This window comes from Salmo trutta, chromosome 17, assembly GCF_901001165.1.
Source record: "Salmo trutta chromosome 17, fSalTru1.1, whole genome shotgun sequence".
In the NCBI taxonomy this organism is placed as follows: domain Eukaryota; kingdom Metazoa; phylum Chordata; class Actinopteri; order Salmoniformes; family Salmonidae; genus Salmo; species Salmo trutta.
In genome coordinates this window covers 37902977-37914314 of record NC_042973.1, presented here as the reverse complement: position 1 = coordinate 37914314, position 11338 = coordinate 37902977, and the positions used below count along the sequence as shown (strand labels likewise).

Below are 11338 nucleotides of genomic sequence, written 5' to 3'. Positions count from 1 at the left end.
CCATGCAAGTCTCTTCTTCTTATTTGTGTCCTTTAGTAGTGGTTTCTTTGCAGCAATTCGACCATGAAGGCCTGATTCACAGTCTCCTCTGAACAGTTGATGTTGAGATGTCTGTTACTTGAACTCTGGGAAGCATTTATTTGGGCTTCAATTTCTGAGACTGGTAACTCTAATGAACTTATCTTCTGCAGCAGAGCTAACTCTGGGTCTTCCTTTCCTGTGATGGTCCTCATGAGAGCCAGATTCATCATGGTGCTTGATGGTTTTTGCGACTGCACTTGAAGAAACTTTCAAAGTTCTTCAAATTTTCCGGATTGACTGAAAACCTGTTTTCGCTGTGTTGTTATGGGATATTGTGTGTAGATTGCTGAGATTTTTATTTCATCCATTTTAGAATAAGGCTGTAATGTAACAAAATGGGGAAAAAGTCAAGGGATCTGAATTCTTTCCGAAGGCACTGTAGATTTGTTTGAGAATTTAAAACACAATACAACCATGTGTGGACAATGCATTTAAAATCAGACGATTATACAAAAAAGTTTGAAAACATATTTCTAGCGCTCTGCCATTTCCTGCTTGCTAAAATTCAAATAGTTCGCCTAATATCAGTTTGTGACAAAAGAGATTAATTGTACCATCTAAACCGCTGTGAAATATATTTTCAATAACCCAAAATATTGTGTTTTCAGTTTATTGAAGATGGTGTACAAAACCGAAAGTAAAAGATGCAAAAAAGAAACCTCAGAACGGGAAGCATATACAGTTGAAGACGGAAGTTTACATACACCTTAGCCAAATACATTTAAACAGTTTTTCACAATTCCTGACATGTAATCCTAGTACAAATTCCCTGTCTTAGGTCAGTTAGGATCACCACTTCACCAAGAATGTGAAATGTCAGAATAGTAGAGAATGATTTCAGCTTTTATTTCCTTCATCACATTCCCAGTGGGTCAGAAGTTTACATACACTCAATTAGTATTTGGTAGCATTGCCTTTAAATTGTTTAACTTGGGTCAAATGTTTCGGGTAGCCTTCCACAAGCTTCCCACAATAAGTTGGGTGAATTTTGGCCCATTCCTCCTGACAGAGCTGGTGTAACTGAGTCAGGTTTGTAGTCTTTTTCAGTTCTGCCCACACATTTTCCATAGGATTGAGGCCAGGGCTTTGTGATGGCCACTCCAATACCTTGACTTTGTTGTCCTTAAGCCATTTTGCCACAACTTTGGAAGTATGCTTGGGGTCATTGTCCATTTGGAAGACCCATTTGCGACCAAGCTTTAACTTCCTGACTGATGTCTTGAAATGTTGCTTCAATATATCCACATAATTTTCCATCCTCATGATGCCATCTATGTTGTGAAGTGCACCAGTCCCTCCTGCAGCAAAGAACCCCCACAACATGATGCTGCCACCCCCGTGCTTCACGGTTGGGATGGTGTTCTTCAGCTTGCAAGCCTTCCCCTTATTCCTCCAAACATAACAATGGTCATTATGGCCAAACCGTTCTATTTCTGTTTCATCAGACCAGAGGACATTTCTCCAAAAATTACAATCTTTGTCCCCATGTGCAGTTGCAAACTGTAGTCTGGCTTTTTTATGGCGGTTTTGGAGCAGTGGCTTCTTCCTTGCTGAGCGGCCTTTCAGGTTATGTCGATATAGGACTCGTTTTACTGTGGATTTTTATACTTTTGTACCTGTTTCCTCCAGCATCTTCACAAGGTCCTTTGCTGTTGTTCTGGGATTGATTTGCACTTTTCGCACCAAAGTACGTTCATCTCTAGGAGACAGAACGCGTCTCCTTCCTGAGCGGTATGACAGCTGCGTGGTCCCATGGTGTTTGTACAGATGAACGTGGTACCTTCAGGCATTTGTAAATTGCTCCCAAGGATGAAGCAGACTTGTGGAGGTCTACAATTTTTTCAGTCTTGGCTGATTCTTTTGATTTTCCCATGATGTCAAGCAAAGGCTCTGAAAAAAAGAAAGGAGGACCAAGGCACTCTTCATATAATTGATTAAAATGCCTTTATTAGTATGGTATGTTCAATAGAAACAATGTTTTTAAAAAATCTGACGCGTTTCGGCTGCATGGCCTTCGTCAGGGAGTACAAAGAAATAGTACAATGTTCTCTTTTTAACAGCTTTTCCAATTAACCCTAATTTGAAGAGGGAGTAGATGATTCCCCAATTATTTTTAATGATTCTGTTAATGTTCTCTGCTTCAGTGCTGTATTTTGTAACAAAATACACTCTCTCTGATGCATCACGAGGCACTCCCCTTCGCAACAAGTTCTCTCTGTCAAGTAATCCAGCCCTTATACCTGCATCTTTCAGGACCTGGACGCTGTAGCCCCGATTCAAGAAACGATTCTCCAATTCAGCAGATTTGACACTATAGTCTGTTTCCTGATCGCAAATTCTGCGGACTCTTTGGAATTGGCCATATGGAATATTCTCTTTTAGCCTTTTGGGGTGAAAGCTGTCTGCCCTCAGAATGACTATTCCCATCTGTAGGCTTCCTAAAGATTGATGTGTGCAAACAACCTTTGTCATTTTTACTGATGTCGAGGTCCAAAAAATGAATGTTATCCTTGCTGTACTCCATAGTTAGTTTGATGTTAGGGTTAATGCTGTTAAGGTATTGGTGGAAGGAAATAAGTTAATCTTCTGAGCCGGACCAAAAAAGGCAAACATCATCAATATAGCGTCCCCAGCATATAATCCGGTCAAAGAAATGGTTATTAGAAGGATCCAAAATGAAGTCATTTTCCCATTTACCCAAGTACAAACCAGCGTAGGAAGGGCTGTAGCAAGCCCTTCCTGTTTAAAAATACGGTCATGAAAGATAAAGATGTTATGATTAAGAGTCCATTCAGTCAGTGAGACAATGAATTCTGTAGGAGGCATCTCAGTTTCAGGTCGGGTACTCAAGAAATGGTGCATAGCTGCCAAACCTTGTTCATGTTCAATGGTGGTGTAAAGAGACTCCACATCCATGGTGACTAAAAAGGAAGCTGTACCTATATTATTCAATTCCTTAATTTTGTTCAATACATCTGTGGTATCTTGAAGATAGGCTGGGAGTGACATCAGAAAAGGCTTAATTAAGTAATCAATGTACTTAGAGATGGGTTCTGTCAGACTTTCATTACCACTAATGACTGGCCTGCCTGGGGGATTTTCAAGATTTTTGTGGACTTTTGGAAGAAGGTAAAAAGAAGCCATACGTGGACTGCCATTGAAAATAAATTTGAACTCATTGTCTGAAATGTAGCCATTCTCCTTAGCTTCTGTGAGGATCCCTTTCAACTAAATTTTTAGGTCCTCTGTAGGGTTGAAGCTAAGAGATTGGTAGAATTCATCATTGTCTAATTGACGGTAGGCTTCTGTCACATATTTGTCTTTACTCCACACTACTGTAGCGCCACCTTTGTCTGCTTTTTTAACCACAACCCACAACCCCCATGATGTCAAACAAAGAGGCACTGAAAAAAAAGAAAGGAGGACCAAGGCACTCTTCATATAATTGATTAAAATGCCTTTATTAGTATGGCATGTTCAATAGAAACAATGTTTTTAAAAATCCGACGCGTTTCGGCTGCATGGCCTTCGTCAGGGAGTACAAAGAAATAATACAATGTTCTCTTTTTAACAGCTTTTCCAATTAACCCTAATTTGAAGAGGGAGTGGTTAAAATTGATCAATTTTAAAATGGATAACATTTTGATTTTGTGTCACTGATTGACACACAATACCCCATGTCAAAGTGGAATTATGTTTTTAGACATGTTTACAAATAACAAGTTGCATGCACTGACTCTGTGTGCAATAAGTGTTTAACATGATTTTTGAATGACTACCTCCATCTCTGTACCCCACATACACAATTATCTGTAAGGTCTCTCATACGAGCAGTGAATTTCAAGCACAGATTCAATGACAAAGGCGAGGGAGGTTTTCCAATGCCTCGCAAAGAAGTGCATCTATTGGTAAAAAGAGCAGACATTGAATATTCCGTTGAGCATGGTGAAGTTATTAATTACACTTTTAATGGTGTATCAATATACCCAGTGACTACAAAAATACAGGCGAGCTTCCTAACTCGGTTGACGGAGAGGAAGGAAACCACTCAGGGATTTTACCATGGGACCAATGGTGATTTTTAAACCAGTTAGAGAGTTAAATGACTGTGATAGTAGAAAACTGAGGATGTATGAACAACATTGTAGTTACTTCACAATACAAACCTAAATGACCGAGTGAAATGAAGGAAGCCTGTACAGAATAAAAATATCAAACTAATACAGCAAAACATTTAGGAAAGAAATGAACTTTTTGTCCTGAATACAAAGCATTATGTTTGGGGCAAATCCAACGCACACACATCACTGAGTAACACTCTTTGTATTTTCAAGCATGGTGGTGTCTGCATCATGTTATTGGTATGGTTGTCATCGGCAAGGACAAGTGAGATTTTGTAGGATGAAAAGGAATAGAACTAAGCACAGGAAAAATCCTAGAGGGAAACCGTCTTCACTCTGCTTTCCAACAGACACTGCGAGACAATCCACCTTTCAGCAGGACAATAACCTAAAATGCAAGGCCAAATATACACTTACTTACAAAGATGACATTGAATGATCCTGAGTGGCCTAGTTACTGTTTTGACATAAATCAGCTTAAAAAATATATGGCAAGACTTGTAAATGGCTGTCTAGCAATGATCAAAAACCAACTTTTTTCAAGATTAATGGGCAAATATTGTACAATCCAGGTTTGCAAAGCTCTTAGAGACTTACCCTGAAAGACTCAGCTGTAATCACTGCCAAAGGTGATTCTAATATGTATTGACTCACATGTATTGACTCACAATATATTAGTGTTTTATTTTCCATTGATTTTATTTAAAATTCTCTACTTTGATATTACAGAGTATTTTGTGTAGATCGTTGACCAAAAAAATGACAATTAAATCAATTTGAATCCCACTTTGTAACACAACAAAATGTGGAGAAAGTCAAGGGGTGAACACATAACAAAACGAAGGACAGGACAACATTGTAGTCATAAGGCACTCCCTCAGTAGATCAGCGATCTTGGGCTCCTAAACTGAGTTAGATGATGATTTGATGATGGTGATGCAGTTAGCTTGATGTTATCCTTGGCCTCTCTGTAGCCTGTGATGCCAGGTGATTAGAGTTGTTTTACTGGCCCTGATGTCATTCCCAGCTCAGGCTCTCTTTAGCCTGGACTTCGTAGTCCTCCACAACTAACATGTAGCACCCACTTGGGTAATGCCTCTGCTGCTGCTACAGTGGAAAAAAAGCCCATACCACACATCAGTCCAGAGCAGTGGTCATCCTCACTGCCATGGTTATATGATTATGACATGTGGCTATCTACAGAACATTTCCTGAGCTTTTAAGATGCAGTCAGGTCTAATTGATCATGAAGCAGGTGTTGAGATGCATCTTTTAAGTTTTGAGAGTTGTTCTTGACTATTTCAGCCAGAAGTCAGTATATCAGGCTGTGCTGTAATCTATGCAGTTCTGTTCATTGAATGCCAAAGGTGACTCAAATTCATTTTAAGTTAAGTTTCAGTCTCTGTCAAATACATTTTGTTACACAGTTATAACTTGTTTTCTGGTTGTGCTCTTGTTCCTAATGTACTATAATGATTCACTTTTGAATATGGTTATATTATTATGGAATGTGGCTATCTACAGAACATTTCCTGAGCTTTTAAGAGAGATGTTGTTAATACTGTATACATATGTACAGTAAATGTTTCTGAATATTTTATATAAATTGGTCAACTTTCCAGAAATGCCTTATTTTTACCACTTATGGAGAAGTACAATATGTGTTTTTCCAGCTCAATTCTAGTGAAAGCCTAAATACTCTCGACTCAAATGTTTAATTGGTAAATCAAGGAAGTGGAACTCACATTAAATAGTTTTGAAACCCTAATGATTTAAGTATAATGTTGCCTATTTTTGTTACTGTAGGTAATCCAAGGACACAGCATAGTCTGTTCTTGCCTGCCTCTTGATACATAGTAAGTGAGCAGTAAAAGCTTTATACAGTATATATCCCAGGCTGTTAATTACAGTTTGGCTATGGGTTGTTGGGGTTTTTCCATAATGACCGTGCACTGACTGGGGACTAGAGGAGGAAGGTGGAGGTCTTGATTTGTGTGGTGCTACACAGTGTGTGTGTGAGAGTGGGGTTTTCTTTCCTGAGCTGAGTCACACACACACACACACACACACACACACACACACACACACACACACACACACACACACACACACACACACACACACACACACACACACACACACACTATAAGACCTTCTGTTCACCTACACATAGCAGCCATAACGTCATGACTGAGTTGGAGAATGTGGTGTGTGGCTGATTGTGACTTAGTGAAAGCGTCATGCCACTTACACTGGTGGGCGATTGTGAAACGCTAAGTGTTTGTGTGTTAATGGGGGTGGGTTCTTTTTTCTCCCATGATGACAACCTGTCCTCTGTTATACCCATGCAGAGGGAGGGAACTGGGGCAAGGTTTATGAGCGTCCTCACCCTTCAAAACAAAGATTCAAAATGCTTTAATGAATCCACTGCCTGTTCACCCCGCTATCATCCAGAAGGCAAGGTCAGTACAGGTGCATCAAAGCGGGAACCAAGAGACTGAAAAACAGCTTCTATCTCAAGGCCATCAGACTGTTAAACACCCATCACTAACATTAAGTGGCTGCTGCCAACATACTGACCCAACTCTAGCCACTTTAATAATGGAAAAATTGATGTAATAAATGTATCACTAGCCACTTTATATAATGTTTACATACCCTACATTACTCATCTCATATGTATATACTGTACTCTATACCATCTACTGCATCTTGCCTATGCCGTTCGGCCATCACTCATTCATATATTTTTATGTACATATTCTTATTCATTCCTTTACACTTGTGTGTATAAGGTAGTTGTGAAATTGTTAGGTTAGATTACTTGTTAGATATTACTGCATGGTCGGAACTAGAAGCACAAGCATTTCGCTACACTCGCATTAACATCTGCTAACCATGTGTATGTGACAAATAAAATTTGATTTGAAGAAAAGTTATTTGACTGTCATCCATTCACTGCCTCGGTGAAGATAGTAGAGCGAGACAGATCTGCTTTCACTTTTATAACGGCACAGCCGTTGTGTCACAGCCAAGGGATTCTGGGGGAACTCAACCACTGAGTAAGGGGGTTTCCACTGTAGTGGGGAAGTGGAGCTCAACACAGAGGGAAATATTTACAGTGTCATATTCCATCTCTCTCTGTGTGTGTGTGTATGCGTGTGTGTGTTCCTGTGCTACACTGGCAGTGCGTGTCACTGTATCAGTGTGTTTGTTAGCACTGAACTCATTGTACACTAGTCCCTCTCACACGTCTGACTAACTCCTGTTCTACTTATGACAGGAGGAATTTACACAAAGCTTCATAGCACAAAACAAAATAAAAGGTAAGAGGAACATTTCCTATACAATCTGACTGTTGCTAATGTTACCATGAATCTGATTTACTGTACATGTTTCTTTATGGCACCATTTGAATTTCTGGTATTTATATACATATATATTTTTTTACTTTATTTAACTAGGCAAGTCAGTTAAAGAACAAATTCTTATTTTCAATGACAGCCTAGGAACGTGGGTTAACTGCCTTGTTCAGGGGTAGAACGACAGATTTTTACATTGTCATCTCGGATTTCGATCTTGCAACCTTTTGGTTACTAGTCCAATGCTCTAACCACTAGGCTACCTGCCGCCCCATATTCCTTATAAACTTTGAACTATTCCTGAACAGAATTATACTGTAGTGGATGTACCTGTGAATGCTCCACTCTCTGTCTCACAACACCACCCCCTTCTCTCCTCCTCTCTTCTTTTATCCCAGTCTCCTTGTTCTCTCAGCCCTCTGTGTCAGTATGAAGGTGCTTGAGGTGGGAGACTCGGTGAGTTGGTTCAGGCTGGCTGAGTCGTGTGTGGGGCTGGCAGGGTGTCTGTGTGTGGCCTACTCTGTGTGGACCCCTCGCTGGCTCAATGACAAGGGACTGTGGACTAATGGCGACAACAGCACTGACATTGACCAGACCAGGGGCATTATCTTTAACGGTGAGGCAAGAAGCTGCATTGACCATCAGCGTCCATCCATTTAATACACCCCTGTGTATTCAGGGTGTATTAATGTCAGTGACATGATTACACTATTTAGTTAATTTAAATCAGGTACGGTAATACCAGCTGTTCCTAATTCAAAGAGTGTGTTACATGAAACCAAACCAAATTGCACCTAATGGAATGCTAAAGGTAGCAGATGTACAAGGAAAAGCTTAACCGTGAGTGTTGATAAAATGTTTAGTTACACTTGAGGTTGGCCTTGTGCATTTGGCCCTTTTGGAGTTTTTCCTCAGAACACAGTGAACATGACTTGAGGGGAAACAGCTGAGCAGTAAGATATGCACAGTAGGATTGCAGTGATGTGAACAGGTGTGGACTTGCTCCTGTAGCAATCATCCACATTCTTAGTGAACAGGATGAGGCGGCGATGGGGGATGTTCAATGTTTAGGGCTTAAAGAATGTGTAAAGTAGGTTATATACACACCCCCCCCAAATTTCTCCAGTGCTGGTAAATAGCTGATGGTAAAGAAAGAAAGAGTTGAATACAGTACATGCTGCTCCCCTGCTTTATTCCTTCAATCACATACTGTATACACACAGCAGTAGCTGTGTGCAGGCTTCCCCCCCCCCCCCTAATTAGCATTTAGGGCTCCAAACCAGTTCCCTGACAGGTTATCTGTTAACTGTGGTTTGTGGCATCTAGGGTGTCTGATTACATCAACTGGCTCTTACTGTTTTTTCTGTTTAGTATGACATCAAAGAATGACGGTGTGAGTGATAGATCAGCAGTCAAATTGACAATACATGCCATTGTGTATTGTCATTGTATTGACAGCCTGTTATTGTGCTCTCCCCTGTGTTGAACTCAGAAATAGCATGCAGATGTAGACAGGTTGAACATCTTGTCACTGTTTACATATTTTAACCCCTGTCTGTCTTCGTATGTGTGTGTCTTCAGCCCTGGAGGCAGAGCAAGTGTTTGGGGTGCTGTCTTTCTTCATGGCTGTGAGTTCTGGGGCTCTGTGTCTGGTGTTCGCCCTCTGCTGGACGTCCCAGACGGTGCGCTCCTACTCCAACACCCGCTCTCTACTTATGGCAGGCCAGGCCCTCTACCCCACTGTCCTGCTGCTCCTCGTTTTGGCACCCACAGGTCAGTATGGGTCCAGACCACAGACTTGAAAAGAAGAAAGGGTGCACTTCATGTGTAAAGTATTGGAGCAGGAGCTCTAAGTCCATCTCCTGCTGATTGGGTGCCAGGTAGCCTAGCAGTTAAAGAAGCAAGGGTTGACAGTTCGGAGGGTTGCCAGTTCAAATCCAGGGTCCGAATGGAAAAATTTGTCAGGAAGTGAACTGGCAACCGAAAGGTTGCTGGTATCAACTTCTAGATGCCATTGCCTGCTGTTGTGCCCTTGATCAATGACCTGACTGAACTCTCTCGCTCTCTCTCTAGGATTTTTCTTTCTCCTCAGCTGGTCCCTCTTCACCTACCAGCACTGGGTGGAGATCAACAATGACTTCACCTGCCTGGGCTCCTCCTATTGGATGGGCGCCATGGGCTGGGCCCTGCTATTGGTTGCTCTGCCCGTGGTCTTCCTGGTGGAGCAATGTGTGGTCCCGGACATCCTGACGGACCTCATGAAGGCCACCGAGGGGTGGCGGCGTGCCTCTGAGGTACCGCGCGCCAAACACTCGTTCAGCGAGAGCCATCAACATTGTCAAGAAGACGAGAGTCATGAAGACGTAGAGAGAAGGCTGAAGATGTACATGTCAGTACCCTGAGAGGGGGAATGGAAGACAGAGAATTAGTGAAGCCTTTTTCAGGCTCAGAGACTGAGCTGACTGCAGGACTGGACTGGACATACAGCTGATAGATGTCCTGTTCACACTAGCAGCACCAGGGAGAGAAGCTTCTCGTGTCTGTCTGGATCAGAGACTGACTGCTCCCCTGTAGGAGAATGCCCCCAGACACACTCTGAGAATGTGATATTAGACAAAAATGCCAATGCAGTGATAGTGTTCTTGTCAGTCTTTGTAGTTGTTTGTTGCCAAGCAAGGTTTTCCTTCCTTATAAAGGAAATATTTGTTACAGCAGCGCCCTCATGTGGTAAGCATTACTAAGGTTTGTATGTTGAAAAAAATAAGTATTCAACTATAAAAAAAGAAGGGGGGTTGTTCAGATGCAAAGGACCACTTCTTATAGAATTTACATGAATTAGGCCTAATGATGTAATATATTCACAAAGCGGTACATTACAGTTAAACTAATGAACATTCAAAATAGGCCTACGTCTCATTTCAATCTAAGTGTGAATTTGAATATCTTCATAAGTTAAATAAGTGTGTAATACATTCTTGAAGTTGTACATTTTTAAAAATTGATGAATAAATTGCCGCTGTTAATGTATTACTGAATTATTTACACATCCCTTTTAACTAGTATCTCCGCCAGACGCCTAATTTATCAAAGGAGCGTGCACACAAAAAAATACTCAAAACCTTGCATGAGCCAGTTTTTATGCAAAGGTTGGTATTTATACATTTTGATCTTGACGGAAAAGTGTGCATATCTCCACGCACAGCTCAGCCCATGCATAACTTCTAGTGGTTGATCAATTGTATTGCAAGCAAATATTATTATTTAATCTGCAGTGCCTAGCTTCACTCCCATTCCCCAGGCGCTCTCATTTGTTGACTTCTGTAACCGTAAAAGCCTTGGTTTCATGCATGTTAACATTAGAAGCCTCCTCCCTAAGATTGTTTTATTCACTGCTTTAGCACACTCTGCCAACCCGGATGTCCTAGCCGTGTCTGAATCCTGGTTTAGGAAGGCCACCAAAAACCCTGAAATTTCCATCCCTAACTATAACATTTTCCGACAAGATAGATCTGCCAAAGGGGGCGGAGTTGCAATCTACAGCAGAGATAGCCTGCAGAGTTCTGTCTTACTATCCAGGTCTGTGCCCAAACAATTTGAGCTTCTACTTTTAAAAATCCACCTGTCCAGAAACAAGTCTCTCACCGTTGCCGCTTGCTATAGACCACCTTCTGCCCCCAGCTGTGCCCTGGACACCATATGTGAATTGATTGCCCCCCATCTATTTTCAGAGCTTATGCTGTTATGTGACCTAAACTGGGACATGCTTAACACCCC

The 11338-nt window shown here is 41.3% G+C and overlaps 1 protein-coding gene across 1 annotated transcript; it reads left to right on the top strand.

Moving 5' to 3' along the window:
* Nucleotides 1–7258: 7258 nt before the first annotated feature.
* Nucleotides 7259–10591, top strand: LOC115152131 (uncharacterized). Its single transcript, XM_029696671.1, has 4 exons — nt 7259–7528; nt 7963–8180; nt 9146–9337; nt 9638–10591. Exons 1-4 carry the CDS (start codon nt 7479–7481, stop codon nt 9964–9966), a joined length of 789 nt encoding a protein of 262 aa, XP_029552531.1. The 5' UTR covers nt 7259–7478; the 3' UTR covers nt 9967–10591.
* Nucleotides 10592–11338: the final 747 nt, after the last annotated feature.